Source organism: Chionomys nivalis, chromosome 8 (genome assembly GCF_950005125.1).
Source record: "Chionomys nivalis chromosome 8, mChiNiv1.1, whole genome shotgun sequence".
Taxonomy (NCBI): domain Eukaryota; kingdom Metazoa; phylum Chordata; class Mammalia; order Rodentia; family Cricetidae; genus Chionomys; species Chionomys nivalis.
In genome coordinates, this window is record NC_080093.1 from 29,334,837 (window position 1) to 29,353,957 (window position 19,121).

Genomic DNA, 19,121 nt, shown 5'->3' on the forward strand with positions numbered 1-19,121 from the left:
ACAATACGGGGTAACGACCTGATGTCAGTCACGAAGAGAACAAAAGCATTGCTATTACCATCAAGGTTTTCTAGTTTCATTTCTTCCTTAGCCTTTAGTTGCATTGCTTCTTTCCCCATCAGATTGTCTTCCAGGACTTGACACTCAGCCGGCTGAACTGTCCTGCACGGCCCCTGTTGCTTCTTTGACGGTCGGGTTTTTACTGACTCCATCCTGACCATCCTGACCTTGGCGTGGGGTTTAAGGGTCAATCCCATAACACAGCTGTAGCCAAAATCTTCTTCAAAGAGATTTTTGTTTAAAAGGAGCCCAGTGGTTAACTCAGAGGAACTGTTCTGGAGTTCTGCCATTTTCAGCGGCAGCCTCCCTACTGCCAGAGGTCTATGTTGCTGTTCTCCAGGGGCCTTAGGCAACCAGAAACCAAAATTTTGGCTTTGGTTTAGATTCTTACAAAGTCCTGACGTGGCCCTCTGGGACACCTGCAATCTAGTCCCCAGGCTGGTGGTGGCTGAACAGCTGCTAGTTACCAGTTCACAACCAGCTGAGGATTAATATTTGAAACTAAAACTCGGAAACTTTTATAAAAATTATTTTGTTATTTTGTTTTTTCTTTTATTGAAATGTGTTATATTTGTTGTCTGTAATGAACATTGGGGGGTAAGGGCGGGAGGATAACTTAGTGAAATAGTAGTTGCACAAGTGTGAGGACCTGAGCTTGCTCTCCGGCATCTGTGTAAAAAACCGAGTGTAGTAGCACATGCTTGGGTGATAAATGCATCCTTGAGCCTCAGTGGCCAGCCTCAGATCCCAGTGGGATACTCTGTGTGGTATATGGTTCCCAAGGAGTGGTACCTGAAGTTGATATCTGTATTCTACACACAGGCAAACACATGTGGCCCTGTCATACATGAACATGTATGTACACACACACACACACACACACACCCCTGCACATATACACAGATAAAATACAAATAAAAGTTGGGACTACTATGTCCTTGTGTTTTTTCATTACATACAGACCTCAGACTTACTATGTAGCCCCAGCTGATCTCAAACTATAAATTCTCCTACCTCAGCCTCCTGAGCCTGGGTATTAAAGACATGTATCACTATACTTGGCTTTTCATTGCAGTTTTTAAGAATTCATTTACATGCAGGGCAGTGGTGGCGCACACCTTTAATTGCAGCACTTGGGAGGCAGAGGCAGGTGGATCTCTGTGAGTTCAGGGCAGCCTGATCTGCAGAGCTAGTTCCAGAACAGGCTCCAAAGCTACGGAGAAAGCCTGTCTCGAAAAAAAAAAATTTACAGTGTATATTATGAAAGTGTCAACAAACAACACTTTGAAAATTGAACACACAAAAGTGACACACACAAAACTGGGTTCCTGCCCGGAGTTTGGGAAACATGGTTCTCAAGATCTGAAGACTTGTTCCAAATTTTTCCACTTTTAACCCCCTTTTTCACCAAGAAATTTTTATGCAATTCTGAATGTGTGTGTGTATGTCTGTGTGTGTGTGGGGGGGGTGATAACTACAGAAATCAAGCATTTACTTGCAATAAATAACAAACTTATTTAAAAGCAATTCTTTGTGCATGTGTCATTTTACCATTCATTAAAGATGAAAGAGAATTTGTACACTAGTGACTTGGTTGTATTATAATTATCAATGTGGAGAACATCAACACATAAATGTACAGTACAAATTAGCAGAAGTATATTAGGGACATTTCAGAAATTGTTGGAAATTCTATCCTAATAGCAAACCAAATTTTATTTAATAATGTTTTATTTTATTTTATCTTTTTATTTTTTTAATTTTTGGATTTTCGAGATAGGGTTTCTCCGTAGCTTTTGGTTCCTGTCCTGGAACTAGCTCTTCTAGACCAGGCTGGCCTCAAACTCACAGAGATCGGCCTGCCTCTGCCTCCCGAGTGCTGGGATTAAAGGGGTGCGCCACCACCGCCCGGCTTAATATTTTAATGATATGCAAGCCAAGAATGAAAAGTTTAAAAAAATAAAATATCTAATGCAACTAAATACAAAGTTATATGAGTTTGATACATGCTGAGGAATGATGGTAGAAAAATATTAAAAGTGTTTTGTGTGGTGTACTGGTACACACCTCTAATTCTAGCACTTGGGAAGCAGAGACAGGTATATCTCAGGGAGAGCCCAGCTAGCCAGGACTGCATAGTGAGTTCCAGGACAACTATCACTAAATATTGAGACCCTGACTTGAAAAAAAAAAAACAAAGTAAGAGATCCGGGACTCCAGTCAAAGAGAGGGAGGAGGGATTATATGAGCAAGACGGGTCAAGATCATGAGAGGAAATCTACAGAGACAGCTGAACCAAGCTCATGGGAAACCACAAACCCTCAACCGACAGCTGTGGAGCCTGCATGGGACTGAACCAGGCCCTCTGCATGCCGGTGACAGTTGTGTAGGTTGGTGTGTTTGGGGAGCCCCTGACAGTGGGACCAGATCTATCCCAGGTGCAGGAGCTGACTTTTTGGAGCTCGTTCCCTATGGTGGGATGCCATGCTCAGCCTTGATGCAGGGAGGAGGGGCTTGGCCCTGCCTCAAATTAATGTGCCAGACTTTGTTGATTCTCCATGGGAGGCCTTACCCTTTCTGAGGAGTGGATGGGGGGTGGATTGGGGGAAGACAGGGCAGGTGGCGCGGGGGGGGGGGCTGGGGGAGGAGAAGAAGGGGGAAGTGAGAGGAAGGGTAGGAGGGGAACTGTGATTGGTATGTAAAATGAATAAAAAATTTAAAAAGAAAGTTATTTTTTCGTAATTAAAGCATTATATTTCAGTAGGATAATAAAGTTTTGTGTGTACAAGAAGAACCCTGCAAATCATAGCACACAGTAGTCTCAGATCAGACCGCAGGAGTTTCCGCAGCATCCCTTGGTGTTGCATTGTATGACAGCATGCCCAGTGCCAAGTGTGCTGCGTGTTCAGAACCATGCGTAAGCACCGACAAGCCCCCCAGATTCACTATAAATTTATTTTGAATTGATTATTGGTCATTGTGTGTTCAGACACCATTTGCCAAGCTTTTTGGAATCCCCATTCATTTAAGCTACCCACTATGGGCAGAAGTCCAGCCAGCAACTCCCAAATAAACACACAATATTACTTACAAATGCTCAGCCAATAGCTCTTACATTTTAAGTTAACCCGTATCCCTTATATGTGCTCTGACACATGGCGGTAACTTTTCTCAGTACAAGGTGCCCATCTGGCTCTCTCTGCATCTGGCTGGCGACTCCTCTGACTCCACCATTCTCCTTCCCATCATGCCGAGTCTGGTCACCCCACCTGTACTTCCTGCCTGGCTACTGGAAAATCAGTGCCTTATTAAACCAATTCGAGTGACAAATCTTTACAGTGCACAAGAGGATTATTCCACAGAAGCTCGTAGTTCAATAAATTCTATAAATCTAGTCTCTGTGACAGGTAACTGCCACGGGACTGTAATCTTACTTTGTGACTGGTCTAATACACGAATGACAACCCACTCAATTCTTTAGGTGAAGAATTGTTCTTCTCTCCTATGGCTGATACTATCCAGATGGCTAGTTTTTCTTAAACTCTTTTGTCACGAAAGGCTCACAAGTTTTAGAGTCCAACAGACCTATGGATCTGCAGTTGAGTCTATGTTGTGTGACTTCGGGAGATCACATGGCTTTTCTGAACCTCAATCCCTTCATGGGCCAAATAAAGACACCATGTGATGTAGCCATACACCACGGTGGTAGCGAATTACAGCTAAGGCCTCCTCGCTTGTCACTTGCCTCGAGTACCAATGCAAGACACACAAGGCTGAAGAGGCAGGCGGGACTTCCTGTCTTGGCCACAGTTGTGCACAGCCAACCCCTTCCGCACGAGGCCCTCAGCAACAGCTCAAATCAGGCCCTTCGGTAAACTGACTTAGCTTCCGGGGAGGCCGGAAGAGGGTGTTACAGGTGATTGTGAGTGTCCAGATGCGGATGCGGGAATGGTACTCAGGTCCTCTGTAAGGCAGGTCTCGTATCCACTAAGTCATTGCTCCAGCCTAATCATAATGGCTTTTCAGACACTTAGACAACGTCCATCAGTTACACCCACTTCCTTTCACCATCCCATAGCTCCTTTCCCCTTGTGTGGGTGCCCTGCCCATGTATTATTATTATTATTTTAAAATCTAGAATATGTGTATGAAAGTAAATATAATATCTGTCTGCACTGTCTGAATTGGGCTTAAAATGATGGCCTCTAGTTTCACTCATCCCCCTGAAAACGACATTTCATCTTCCTTGATGGTTAAATATTGCTCTATTTGAACACACATCACGTTCTTTTTATCCATCCATCTATTGATGGATACCTGGGCTGATTCCATAACTTGACTATTGTGAACGGTTAAGCTGTCCTCTCTGAAGGGACTATGGGGTTCTCAGGCCCCAGGCCGGAAACTCTGTAAGATCTGTGTGAAAGGCAGGACATAAGACTTGAGCACGCTTCACCTGCACAGTGGTCTGAGGTCATGGGTTTACAGAAAGTTCTGTTGAGCAAACTCAGTATTGCCTTTCTTTACTCTTCTGCTCCCTTCCTATCTACCTAAAAAAAAAAATCTCTTTCCTGCCTCTCTGCCTCTTTCTCTTTTCTCTCTTCTGTCTCCTTTATTCTCTCTCCATTTCCCTCTCTTCCCTCCCCCCACCTTTACCAGTCTCCCCTCTCCTTTTCTTCTTTCTTCCTTCCTCCTCCTCCTCCTCCTCCTCCTCCTCCTCCTCCTCCTTCTCACACTTCTCTTTCTTTTTCTTCTGAGGCTAAGTTTCACTGACTTTGACAGGGCGATCCTCCAGCCTCCTCCTCCCCTTGAGTGCTGAGATCTTATTTTCTCTTGACAGCAGTTCCTTGAACTCTACAGTTAGAGGTTTTGTGATCAGCTCTGATAATGCCCACAAAGGACAGGGGACAAAACACCGGGTACTTCAACAGATGAGGACACGGATGACATCACTATCAGTGCAGGATCCCCTCCGCCCACCCCTGGCTGGTGCTGCCCACTCCAAATAAAATAGTCAAAGAAGCCATTTCCTTTTTGACAGACAAGGCTAGTGTAGACGTGGAAAGAAGTTCACTGGGTGTCGCCTCGGTGCCACCGAGGAAAGCAACAGACAGGCTGGGGTTTTTGGCGACTGGCTCCTTCCAGTGAGGAACAAACAGACTACAGACAGACACAAGAGCAGCTCTCTTTAGGACTAGAAGCTGCAGGCAGCCCCAGCTCTGTCTGATTCAAAACGATAGGAGCGGATAGAAGGTCCAGGCTAAGCCGATGCTCACAAGGACCTCCCCAAACTGAGAAGGTCCCCAAAACTCTCTCTACTCCTCACCCAGACAGAAGGGGTGAATTCCTAGGAGACCAGGAAAGTTTAACCCAACTCATGCCCAGAATGAGAAAAAGAATGGTGGAGATGGTGGAGACTAACTGAATCCTCAGAGAGGCTCCTGGCAACCTCTCACCAGCAAATGCCACCTGCGTGACCCAAAAGACGGCACTCTGGGGGCTCAGAGTGCAAGGCAAACTCTTGAAGCCCAGGAACGAACATCCCTCCCAAAAAACCTGTGTGGGCTCAGCTCACTGAAGACTGAACCATTTTCTTCTTGGGGTAAAAAGTCTCCAGGGTGGTCTCAAAGCCCTCCTAGGCCTGAAGTGTTTCAGGGAAGACTGTGAGTCAAGCAGGGGTTCACGTCTCTGCTCACAGCTCGCAAGTCACTCACCGATGTCTAGAATGCAGCTTTCCACAGAGCTTCTTTCTCAGGGCTATCGCCGCGGCTATGAAGATTAAAGCCACAATGCAAGATGGGACAAAAACATGCAGTGCTGATGTGCTGGGGACCTCGGGCTCAGTCCAACCTGGGTGAAGGAAAGAGTCAAAATCCCATCACAGGGCCGCTCCCAGACAGACTGGGGTGGCTTTCAGAGGTTCCCCACCACACAGACACAGGGTTAAGCCTTCAGTCTACATTTCTCACGTAGAAGCTCATTTCCTTCCACAACCACCCAGTGAAGAAGTCTCTACTTGGATCTCCATTTTCACTGGTGAAAAAAAAAAAGTGAGGCTGAGAAATTTCCCCAAAGTTAGACAGCGAGGGGTTTAGCTGAGACACACTCCAGACTGTCTGGGCCAGGTCCTGTGCCTTTCGCCACCTTGTCATTCCATCCCCCAGCTATCTGCCCACTCACCCATCACCACCACCCCCGTCTCTGCCTCTATCCCCGTTTCCTTTCTCTTCATCACCCTGCCTTTCTCATCCAAGCAGGAAAAACTCTCAGCTCCAAATCTGATTTTCTCCATCACTGATAAGAACTCAGGGGCTTAGAAATCTATACGACTACTTATTGGGTTTGAAAGACTAGCAAGATCCTCTGGAAAGAGTAGAACATCCCAGGCAGTGGTGGCATATTACATCAAGCCTTTCAGGTCTTGGTGTGAATAACTACAACTGATCCTTTTTTTAAAAAAATATTTATTTATTATGTATACAATATTCTGTCTGTATGCCTGAAGGCCAGAAGAGGGCGCCAGACCTCATTACAGATGGTTGTGAGCCACCATGTGGTTGCTGGGAATTGAACTCAGGACCTTTGGAAGAGCAGGCAATGCTCTTAACCACTGAGCCATCTTTCTAGCCCCCTACAACTGACGAACTTGTTGTAGCTTGTCTGGACGAATGAAGGTGCTGGTCCTGAGGACAGCATCCATCTAGTGAAGAGTAGGATAATTTAAAGGTTGGGGGACACCCTTGCAGAACTCCGGGTACCTTCAGGTCGGCCAGATAGAGAGAAGAGAGGGCTATGGGGGTGTTCACAATTTGGCAATGAATGGGCACACAAGTTAGGCCGTGCCTGTTTCTGAGACTGGACCTTTGCCTCATGGAGTGATAGACACACACTAAACAACTACTGTATCAGAAAAACCATACCGAACTATTCAGGGAGGAGGGCTTGAACTGCTGGCTGCTCTGCTCCTGACCCTCCCTCTGTAACGCTGAGAACCATGGAATAATCTAGCTGAGGAACTATTAGGCACCACTCAGTCCCGAATCATTGTAGAGCAGCAGGGATGCTAAACAATCTTTCTGTGGTCACTGTTTCCAAGGAAATGGCAGAGCTGTAGCCCCAGATCTACGTGTTCCAAAGCTCAGGCTCAGAGGAGTCATCTTCATCCAAGAGCATGTGATCACTAAGAATGAAAAGGACAAGAGCCTGCTTGTTTAAGCCGTGTCGCAAAAACGCTAAGTGTCACACTGCTTCTTCACTACTAAGTGCGGGTTGCGTGTAGCATGGAGTCAGGCCCCTGTGTCAGTACCTTTGGGAGCCTTTGTTCCGTTCAGGTTTCCTCACAGATCCTTCCATGTGTGGAGTTTCTGCTCACCCCTAAAGACTCCATCCTCCTTAGACTGTATTTGGAGGACAAAGGTGGTACCTAAGTCACCCCTCAGTCCTGTATGAAGCCTAGCGTCGCTACATGAGAGGTGTCGGTCAAAGCTCCTGGGATGAACAGACTATCTAGTACTCCAAGATGATCAATAGCTACCTTGTGGCAACCTGCTGGCCATTTTTCTCATCCTCTCCTTCCTTCCCTCCCAGGGATAGGCTATTACTAGATATGGTTTCCAAAGATGCTTTTCCAGACCCAGAGACCAGCACTTAGGTGGAATCAGGAACATAAACTAAGGTCAGATCAAGAATGAGTCTTCTGGATCTTGACTGTAAAACACCGCTCCTTCCTCTCTGAAAGCAGAAACGTGGATTTGGCAACGGCCCTGCTTTGACAATTCGGCAGGGACACTATCCAGGAGAATGGCAAAGTAGCAAGATGGAAATAACCCGGGTCACTGAATGTCTCATAGAATGTAGTCATTTAGCCCTTAGATCAATTTCTCTCTGAGTATTAGGCAGTGGAAAACCACATGGCTGCTTTGAGTCACTGCATGCTAACCTCTTCATGATGTCAGCTTAGCCTACACGGTTGCCTATGCTGTTTTAGGAGAGCTGCCTTCTCTTCAACAGTAAGATGAGCAGTGGGGAAAACATCTGCCCTATTCTTACCACAGTCCTGGCTGCTCAGAAAGAAGCCAGGAATCTTGCTTGGAGGTGACATAGTTTTCCTGCATTGCACCCTTTAGTCTCACAGGAACGTTTTAACAAACATATCATTATTTACTCTTGTTGTGTCCCTGGGAGACTGTGTTAGGACAGCCCTGCAGGATGCTCACGTTCTGAAGCCAAGAGGCAGCAGAAACAGCATTTAAAATTTGTCTGCTTTCAGAGTCCACGTTCTTTTCTGCTGCCTCAATTCTCTTCCAGATGTGCCAAGAGGACTTTTCTGCCAGCCCCACCCGGTAGTTAGCAGTCCCTCATAATCTAGCCCAGTTACATTTCCCAATGGAAATTTAGCAACTGGCTGAGGAAAGCCCTGTGTCTGAAGGAAGATGATCCGAGAACTCCGTGACTTCTGACCAGGATTCAGGATGTTCAGCCTTCTGTTCCGAGTGGCAGGCATCCTTCCTCCCACCCCGAACTCTCATTTCTGCATCATTGTATTAGCTGACTTCTGGAGAAGTCTGACGTGGTCCACAGCGGTCAGCAGTGGGGGAACTGCCTGGTTTATGAGAATGAGTGGAAACAGGAGAGTTCTAAGTCAGCAGACACTGCCTTTAAGAGGTAGAAGCCAGGATCCCTTGGGGGGATGCGTGACTGTGGTTATCCCACTGCTGTTGTTGTGTGTCACACACCAGGGCGTTGTCTGTGACCTAACTGTCCACACAGACTAGGGGCTGAGATGAGGGAGCTGGGGTCTTCAAGATGGTGTCTGCCATCTAACACTGCAGCATTCACCAAGTGCTCCTCATGGGCAAAACAATCAGCTTTCATTCTGGTCTGGACGTAAAGGAGACCCGTGTGAACGATGAAAACACACGGTCAATACACATACAAAATGAGAAAAGATAACACACGGTCATAGGAAAACAAGCTGGTGATGCGGATAAAAGATCTTAAGAAAGCGACGTGGGTAAAAAGATCTTGATGAGCAGGATGAGCTGTCTTAGAGGCAGGATAGGCGGGGGCCTGCCAAATAATGTTGTTTTATGGGAAAGGAACTTACAGCACAAAGAAGGTATGGAAGTGAGACAGATATTGTAACTGACCCCAGACCTTAGCACAACTGACTCCATAATGGAAGTACCAGTCAGGTCATAAACTCAGCATATAGACAATACCACCTGCCGAAAGGAAAACAAAAACCTGATCCGTCCAAGTCCACAGTTTTGGGAAAGTCTCTAAATGTATTAGCCTTGTTTTTTGACTTCTGTAGTTCTGCTTCTGGCTAACTGCTCTTGTTAACTGAAGTATGTCAACCCAGAGTACAGTTTTTGTGCTTAAAAACTCACCCTGCAAAAGGCTCAAGGCTACACTGGGATCTTAAACACCCAGTTTAGCGGCCAACTGGCTAATGAAGAATTTCTATTGACTTAAGCCCATATCTGATCAGTCTTCTCTGGTGGATACCCCACACCACTTCTGGAGGTCCCAGAGACCAGACCTCAAGATACCTGGGGTCTCTGAGCTCCTTGGAATGAGGAAGAACGCTGTCCTCAGGGGACTCCTCTGGGTGCAAAACCTGAGTCTGGGGTCCCCAGGACCCCCTTCGGTCAATCGATGCCTAATGCATTGGAGGAGTCTGACATCTCCACCTCAAAGGGAAACAAATTAGAAAGTCACCTGGTCTGTGACTTCAGGAGGTAAGACTGGTAAAGACACCTTATGCTCTTACACGTAAGGGAGGGTGAACACATGCTGCGGCTGATCCAGTGAATCATATGAGGCGTTCCTTAAGTCCCCATCCCGTCGGGTTTATGAATGTGCAGTGGTTACTCCTAGTTGTCTTTGCTGTGTGTGTGTGTGTCTGCCTGTCTGTCTGTCTTTCTACGAGTTTTCTGTCAGTTCTGTTTCCCGTATCGACAAGTTGCTTTCTCTTGGGTCAGAACTCCCTGGCTTAAGACCAGTGTCCCCTCCTGCTGAAAACCCAAATCCTTTTGGGTTTGCCAGGCTGCCCCCAGAGATCTGCCAACCCAAAGAAGTCCTCCACCTGTCCCACTCCAAGAGGAGGAACACTAGCTCAATTCCGGCTCACACAGTCAAGATTGGTCCCTGTGCTGAGGTGGAGAAAGGCTGGGCTGCCCACTGAGGGGGGTGGGGGACGACCTTCCATCTAAGGAGAAGAAACACAGAAATGGGAGCTAGTTCCCTGTGGTGAGCATTCTCTCTGCTCCCCCTCCCCTGCCTGCTCTAAGTAACCCCGGAGAAGAAGAAAGAGAAAGTTTATTCCTTTCGTAATTACGTTTCCTTCCAACCAATGATTCATATAACTGAAAAACTGAAAACTAGCATTCTCTGAAAAAAGTAGAAAAGCACCTGAGGCCCAGGCTAGAGGGTCGCTGCTGATCAATGATGCTCTTGACAATGCTGCCAGGACAGAACGGATTTTCCCTTTTGTCCAACACTGACCTGGCAGGCATTTTTCACTGGAAGCATTTTTCAGAGCTGTAAGTGAGTAGGAGCTCTGTCGTTTTGCTGGCTGTGGTTCCAGTTAACTGGCTTGGGTGACATTTCCAAGAAAGTCAGTCTCTTATTCAATGATTCAGAACTTGATTGGCCATGCTAGCTAGTTCTGAAAGTGAATCTCATCCTTTAGATTTCTGCAGCAACAAAATCTCAACCTATTTGGACACAAAGATAGAAGTATCTAATAAAGCCCAAGGCTCAAGAGAAAGGGGGGGTCATAGAAGAGTCCAATAAAAGGGGCAGAGGGCTGGGTGATGTGACTCTTGTCTTTGAAGATTCAGGAACCAGTCACAAGCCAAGTCATACAGATGACGGAGTCGGAAAGGGCAAGAAAATGCAATATCTCCTAAAACATCTCGAATCCTCAACTAGAACTCAGTGAAACCTGTGTTAGACTTCAAACCCCTAGAAGTTGTAAGATAATAAAGTTTTATTGCTTTGAACCTTTACTTTTGTGGTGATTTGATATGGAAGCAGTAAGAACTACATACGTGGTGGAAAAAAAATTCTGTCTCTTATGAAATGGTTGTTTTCCTAGTGGATAGCTTTTAGTTATCAAATGAATGTTCGTACCTGGCACAAAAAGTTACTAGTTTGTCCAAGTAGGTTCAAATTTTGCTGGTGCAGAAATTCAAAAGAAGAAATCCACTTCTAAAACTAGCCAGTCAGACCGAATGATTTTTTGTAAGAGATCAGTTTCTTGGGGATGCCACATACCCAATTAGCCAGCAATACAGCCAGAACAATTCCCATGCTATTCATTGGCTGATCTGGACATGAATCATGTGGGATATTTCTACTGCTTCTCCATACTGTTTTCTACACTGTAACACTATGCTCTGTAACACAATGCTCTGAGATCCAGATGTTGACCTATCTGGAAGAAACCTATGGAAAGATGTCTTTGTTCTCCAACCTCCTGCCAGGTTCAGCCAATGGGAGACACCAGCATCATAATGGAGGACCTGAGTTATGGTTGGGGAGTCTGTCATTCACATACTTTACTTGAGGCTGCTCAGATTCGGCACTGCAACAAGTTTGTCCCCACAGCTACCTTCTCCCCGTAGCCTCTCCAACAGTGAAGACTCTTGCTCAATAGAGATTTTTGTCCTGTCTATCCTTGTAACTTTTCTAGATTCTACCTTGACCTCTTGAAGAATCTATAACACTTTCTTATCTGTTTCTCACCTGAACTCTGATTGCAGGACTAGGAAATGGGTACTGCACTTACCTAGAGGACCAATGATGGCTGAAGTAAGCTCCTGTATGGGAGCGTTCCAGAACATGCAGCTGAAGTTTCTGCCAGGCTGTGGCTTTAAGTGCAGTACACTGGTGACCTGGTAGAGGCCTTCAGGGGTCTTGATGTGGCTGGTGTTGGCAGGAACACTGACGTTTTGCCAGGACACTTCTGCCAGGGGGTAACCTCTAGCCTGGCAGGTGAGCTGCACCTCATCTGTCCCTGGAACCTCTAGGATCCGAGTGTTTATCTTCTTGTAAGAAGCTGGAAAATAAAGGGGAAAAAAGGAAGTTTTATTCTGATTGCTGTAGAATGCAATCTACTCAATGCAAGAGGAAATATAATGATCACTATGACCTTAGGTTATATATATATATATATATATATATATACACACACACACGTATATACTATGTATATATTCTATAGTATATATACTATGTGTAATATATATATACATAAATAACTTTAAAAATACTTTCTATGCCCCAGGTACATTATTTTGCATAGATTGAATAGTTTAATTCATACAATACAACGAAGATGCTTTACTGATATCTCCAACATTTGTTGGGGTTAATTGATGACAGGTATGTTATGTTGAGAATGGTGTCCAAAGTCAGAAGAACAAAGCCTGGTAGACCCAATGTTTGAAAATAGGAAGGCTGAAAATTTATATCTTACAAAGTATGCTAAGATGCCATACCCTGCAGCTTCTTGTATTCTAAACTGTCCCATAATCCGGGGGTGGAGAGAGGCTAGAGGATGGAGACATGATTACCACTAAATAGCTCCAATATATCACTTTTTCAGACACCATCAAAGTTCCCCTTTCCCTCGGTTATCTTTGAGATTAGGAAGAGGAAAATCGGGATCTATGTATGAGTTGTTAATAATTAAGAGTCGGGCATATTTATTATTACTTCTCAATACAAACATGCTCTGAGCAGTATATGCTGGATGAATTATTCACATGAGATTCCCTACTTTCTAGAACGTGGATATCTGAAACTAAAAGGAGATATTGGGAAGGCGAGGAAGGCACAAAGGCTACCCAGCAATCTTAGGTCATATCTGGAAAGTAACAAATAGTAATACCATATGTATGTAGCTGGAAGTGTTGACAATAAACTGTGCACTTTCTGGTGATGAGAGGGGAAGCAAGTACTGACTTTTATTAAATGGGAACTAGTTCCTTAAATAGATGTTCAGTAAATCATTGAAGCAAAGGCAATCTTGAAGTAAAAACAGTTGTTGAGGTGGTTAATCTTGTCAACTTGATTGGATGAGAAGTTCCTAGGATATTGGTAACCATGCCCAGGGGTGTGTCTATGAGGACTTTTTCAGAGAGAATTAACTAGCGGGTGGGAAGATCTACCTTGAACATGGGCAGCACCATCCCACGGGCTGGGGACCCAAATGAATTAAAGAGAAAGCGAGCCATGATGGGAATTCCGGTGTGCTGTACCCTCCCGCACACGATGGACTGGAACCGCTGATAGCAGGAGCTCAAATAAACCGTCTCTCCCTAAGTTGTTCACGTCAGATGCTGTGTCACAACGCTGAGCAGTGACAACGAACAGTTATGATAAGACAGTTCCTTAAACTGTCAAAAATGCTTCTGCAGCCTCGTTTTCATGTGGGAAGTGGCTATAGAGGCATCATCCCCAACAATGCATAATAGGGAAGCTAGACTTTTCTTGAGAAAAGATGAACAAATTTTAGAGTTTCAGTGGTAGAAGCAGTATTAAAAGTCTAAGAGTTCCAAATTCCTGCTCAATGAAGTGTCTGTTCTAGCAACTTTGCTAGATAACTACCTTGGTCAGTGTTAGACATGAACCTAGAAGCAACAGGTAATCTGTGATTGGTGTTCTAGACGTATCAACTAGGTCAGGACAGTTTAGTGTGTTGCTCAAGTCTTCCATTGCATAGTTTATCCTATCTGTTACAGCAGAGACGAATCAAAAGTTCACATATACACGTATTTGTCATTATCGCTGTCATCTTCTTCATTTTGTCTTCCAATTGTTTTTGAACAAAGAACTAAGATTTATCAAGACAAAGCCTAGGAGGCCTCAACCTTACACAACGAGCTACAGGCAACTAAGGAATGCCGAGAGTGGAAGAAAGTTGTCCCCAAGGAAGAGCACATGAACTGGTTATCCCATACTAAATAGCAATCCCTGACACTGTACAGATTAAGCAGGTTGTATTCGTGTATGCAGAGATATATATGTATATACACACACATACACACAGACATATGTAGCAACAATGAAAAAAGAGGCCATGACTTTGAAAAAGATGGGTATATGAGTGGGTGAGATGAAAAGGAAGGTTGAAATGATATAATTATATTATAATCTCAAAATATAAAAATAATTTAAAAGAAAAAGTAAAAAAAAATAACTGAGAGCGTGGGCTCCTAAGGAGGACTAGCCAACTGTCCCATCTATGTTTAGTATGACGGAAGTATACTGTCAGATGCACACATATTTAGAAGTCATTTCTCTCTATAAAGCTGAGGCTTATCATTGTGAAATATGGCTTTTTAAAGATCCTGCCATCCTTTGTATGGCATACAAAAACTGTATAAAATATAGATCGTATTGAGATCTTCATACATGCATTAACTGTTCTTGGATGACAGTCACCCCTCCATTACCCGCCTCCACCCTTTCCTCTCCTCGGGCAGTCCCCCTTCCCCTTAGATTCCACAGATGAGATCAAGCGTGATACATTTCTTCCCAAGTCTCTGTTATGTCTCTTTACACAATGATTTCCAGTTCCAGTCATTTTTCTTTAAACGACAGGGTTTGTTCTTCGTTATAGCTGAAGAACACATATACCACATTTTCTTTATGCATTCATCTGTTGGGGGCAACCACACTGTGACTTGGCTATTGTGAGCAGTGCTACAATAATCACGGTGGGTATTTTTATGGTGCGCTGACTTAGAGTTCTTTGAGTATATACTCAGGAGTACTGTAGCTGGATCTAACGATAGTACTATTCTTAGTTTTCTGGGGAACCTTTATTCTGATTTCCATTGTGACTAGACCAACTGAAAACACCACCTTTTATCTTTAGCAAAGATATATCTATTTTTCTCATACTAGCAATCAGTTAGCTACCTAACTCATAGTTGACTACATCTATAAGTGGAAGCTCCTATGTCCCCCAGAAGATGTCTTTGTCATGAGCACAATAAGTAATAGCACATCCACTGGGAAGCTCATTCTCATGTCTTCAGCATCATCCCATGGACACTTGTTTGGTTGAGTAAGAGACATAATAAGCCCCGTGGCTAAGAACCTGGCCTTGAGAATCTGAAAGGCGTTAGCCAAGGGCTGGTGACATGATCTTTCAAGCTCTCAACTTAAACTAATTATTAATTAAAGGACATTTCCCTTCATCTCTGCTCTGATGGTTTCTCTAGCAGCAGAACCATTTCATTCCCAGCACCAGCTCTCACCGAAGAGTCTGTCATGATTCTGGGGGTTCCATGGGACCAGCTTTCCCCTTTACCTCTTCTTTGGTGCTATTGCTAATGTGACTTATTCCCCTGGTCCCTTGTTGACATTTCAGTCTCTAACATTAAAAGAAGGATTACTTTCTACTTTAGATTTCTACAGATTTCGTGGTTTCTATTTCTCTGGTATGTGCGTGTTGGGGGGGAGGGTATATGGTGTATGTTCCTGTGTGCATGTGTGTGCAGGTGGTTATGCCTGTGTTGGAGGAATGTGATGTATGCGGCATATATGGTGTATGTTTCTGTAAGCATGTGTGTGTGCAGGTGGACATGCCAATGTGATGATCAGAAGAAAACCCTGATCATCTTTCTTGTTCTCCATTCTATTCCCTTGAGACAGGGTCCCTCCCTAACTTGATGTTCACGGTTTTGGCTAGGCTGACTGGCCAGTGAGTTGAGGACACAGGCACGCATTGTTCTTAATGTGGGAGCTGTGAATTTGAACTCAGGTCCTTACACTTACACAGTAAGTGCCCTTACCCGTCTCTCAGCCTTCATACCACTTGTGAAGATAAGAACAAACTGTGAATACAGCATTATTATCTTAATCATTACAGTGACTGTAAATGAAATGGAAAACGTAGTTCTTTTGTGTTTTGTCTTAGAGGTTCCAGGAAAACTTCAAATCACTGAAATAAATCTTTGATGATTGTTTTCAATCTGTCATTGAACAGCCTGCAGAATAATATAGGGTCAGACTGTAATTCCAGAAGCTTGACCCTCTTGGAAAGTCAGAACATTGTGTTCTTGACTCCAACAGACTTACTCCTTTGTTCCCCAAGGGGAAAGGAGCAGAAGCAAGAAGCGTGGCTTCATTAGTCCACCCGCTGATTTCCCTGGGCCCAGAGTCTCTGATGTCAGCCACCTTTCCACCCATGGCTTGTCTTCCAGCTTCCTTGGCTAGGCTCTTTGTCCTTCTCATTTGTGGCGAATCCCCTGCAATGGGAGTCATGCTGCTCCTTCCTCAGCCTGCTGAGGTTGCACTCACGCCATCCTGGGCTTCTGTCCCTCAGTTCATCCCCACAATGGTTCATCGGCGGCTTGACTGTTGTCCAGGTCTCCATTGCTCTGTGCCTACCTGAGTCCTCTTCGCAGGCTGCTTCTCAACCTCGGCAGCTTCGTGAGGCCCTGGCCTCTCTCCGTGCCCCTTACTCTGCTTCAGCCACTCTCCCACCATCATAGACTCTTAGTTACATGGCTACAGCCTGGTGTTCCCGAAGCCACCGTCTTTTCTGGATCTCTTCTTCATTCTGCTGCAACCTTTTTCTTTGCTTTTGAAATCAACTCTTTCCCCTATACTTAATATGAATCACTGTGTAGAGAGAAGTGTTACATACCTATTGTCCAGATCTATCCCCCAGATTTAAAGGTAAAACTAACCCTTCCTCTACTTATACTTTATTTGTAGGATCCTTCCCCCGTCCCTACTTCATTTGTACTAATCCTTCCCCGGCCCCAGATCTGAGATTCTGCATCACAGTAAGTTATTTTCGTGCGTTGGTCTTTAACACTGCACTCTGCTTACACTCCTCTGATGAAAATCACAGCAGTGTGTGTCTTAATTTTCTTGTGTGTCAGTTTGATTCTTAGACTTCTTCATAAGCTTCTATATTAAAGAAAATACATATTTAGGATTCTATAATATTTGTATTTTCAACAAATAATTGCTTCATTCTTACAAATACACATATATGTCTGGTAGTCTGATTTATCATCCTTAACTGTCTTACACTTAACAAAATATGTACAGCTTTTGAAATTAAATTTTTCCTTATTACTATGGGATTCCAGGTGTCCAAAGTTTTCTTCTATAATGTGATTTTATTACCGTTATCAACCCATATTATCAAAGTGTAAACTATCCTGGATACTGGCAATTATTAAGTGTGAAAAATAAAAGTGTACTGGAAATGTATCATTCAAGTTATTCTTTGATCTTAAAATGCATATAGATTAAGTTTAAAACTATTCTACCATGAGGTAGAAGTCAACAATAATTTTATTTGTATTTTTAATTTTTGCAGCTAAAAGGACTAATGGCTCTTGTTCATAAAAATCAGCTGGTAGGAACTGGAAGCATTTGAAAGACATGGTTCATCAGGCAAAGAATGCTAATTTTTGATTATCAGCGGTTATCTCTAGGTGAGGGTCCTCATCGTCCTTCAGTTTTGCTGGAGGCAAAGTGTTTGTTAGCTGCCGCCATGTAGCAGGCAGCAGCCACATGGCTCTGTGGTCCCCGTGGTTCCTTTTTACTCTTGACTGACGCTGTGGAGCTTTTAAGCCTTGGGGCAGCGGATGAAAGGAGGCAGGCCTTTCATAAAGAAGGAGAAAGCAGTAGAAAGATGGTGTGTCCCAGGGGAACCCTAAAAGCTTTGCCTGGCTGGTACGTTCTCAGGTTCATCAACTTGGGAAAGAGATCGGGGGACCGTGAAGACCTCGACATTCATACATATGCTTCTCTTAGAGTCTGTGGGAATCAATGGTCCCTCCATGACAACCATTGCTTCCCACACAAGAGGGTTCTGAGTCCAGCCGAGGATGAGGTAGGCTGTCTTCTCATTTGCCTGGCTTCCTCTAGCCCCACTGTGTCTGCTACTTTAATCCCTTTACCTATACTTACAGCAGATATCAAAAAATATTTTCATTCAGGTGCCTTTTCTGCCCGCTTTGAAGTAGCTGCTTCAGTTGTGGAATATTAGCTGAAGATGTGTTACTTTTGTTTATGCCGAGGAATATTTGTTTAATGATGCAAAGATATGTTGTTTTCGTTTATGTTGCATTTGTTTAAACTCTGTGAAGCTGTGTTACTTTGTCTGTCTAAAACACTTGATTGGTCTAATAAAGAGCTGAACGGCCAATAGCAAAGCAGGAGAAAGGATAGGTGGGGCTGCCAGGTGGAGAGAATAGGAGAATTACGGGAAGAAGAGATCGAGGAGTGAGAGAAGATGGAGGAGGAGAACATTGTGGGGCAGCCACCCAGCTACCTACCCAGCAAACCACGGAGTAAGAGGTAAAGAAAGGTATATAAAATGGAGGAAGAGGCAAAAGGTAGATGGATTATTTAAGAAAAACTGGCTAGAAATAAGGCAAACTAAGGCCAGGCGTTCTTAAGTAAGAATAAGCCTCCATGTGTGTGATTTATTTGAGAGCTGAGTGGCAGGCTCCTCAAAAGAGCAAAGAACCAAAAGGGTAAAAAGACAACCAACTGCATCCTCTTTCAATTGAGCTACTGAGAGCAGCATACTATGGCGTGCAGCCGTAACAACCCTCCGCCGGCGAAGACCTGCAAACACCCACCTTTGACTTTCACTGTCAGATACTTGTAGTCCCAGGCGGCCCCACAGATGACCAGACAGCGGTACTGTCCTGCATCCCTCACTCGGACACTGGGGATGTGGAACAAGGCCTTTCCCAGGGGCAGCACCTCCTCCAGGAGGGTGGCTCTCTCACTTGGCGAAGAAGTATCGTTTTCTACCTTCTGCAAACTGACTTTTATTTCTTCAAGTTCCGTGCATTCCCGGTGGTCGAAATCACACTCCAGGTTCACGTTGCTGCCAAACTCTACCGTGTACACTTCCTTAGGGACCGTCACCGTGAATAAAGCTGAAAGGGAAAGACAGCTTGCTGGAATCCTGTCACATCTCAGTTCTTCTAGAACAGGAGCTCTGCTCCACCCCTCCATCATCCTCCGGGAGACCCCTGTCATTCTCTGGGCTTTCTGCATGA

The 19,121-nt window shown here is 44.5% G+C and overlaps 1 protein-coding gene across 1 annotated transcript in view; it reads right to left on the reverse strand.

Annotated features, from left to right (window-relative positions):
• The window catches only part of Pdcd1lg2 (programmed cell death 1 ligand 2), a 40,132-nt gene that overhangs the window by 8,262 nt on the left and 12,749 nt on the right, over window positions 1-19,121 (reverse strand). The window contains exons 2-4 of the mRNA XM_057779540.1: window positions 18,693-18,998; window positions 11,858-12,127; window positions 5,775-5,910 (exon numbers count right to left, since the gene is read on the reverse strand). Of these exons, the coding sequence (XP_057635523.1) occupies window positions 5,775-5,910; window positions 11,858-12,127; window positions 18,693-18,998 (712 nt within the window). The remainder of the gene's footprint in view (window positions 1-5,774; window positions 5,911-11,857; window positions 12,128-18,692; window positions 18,999-19,121) is intronic.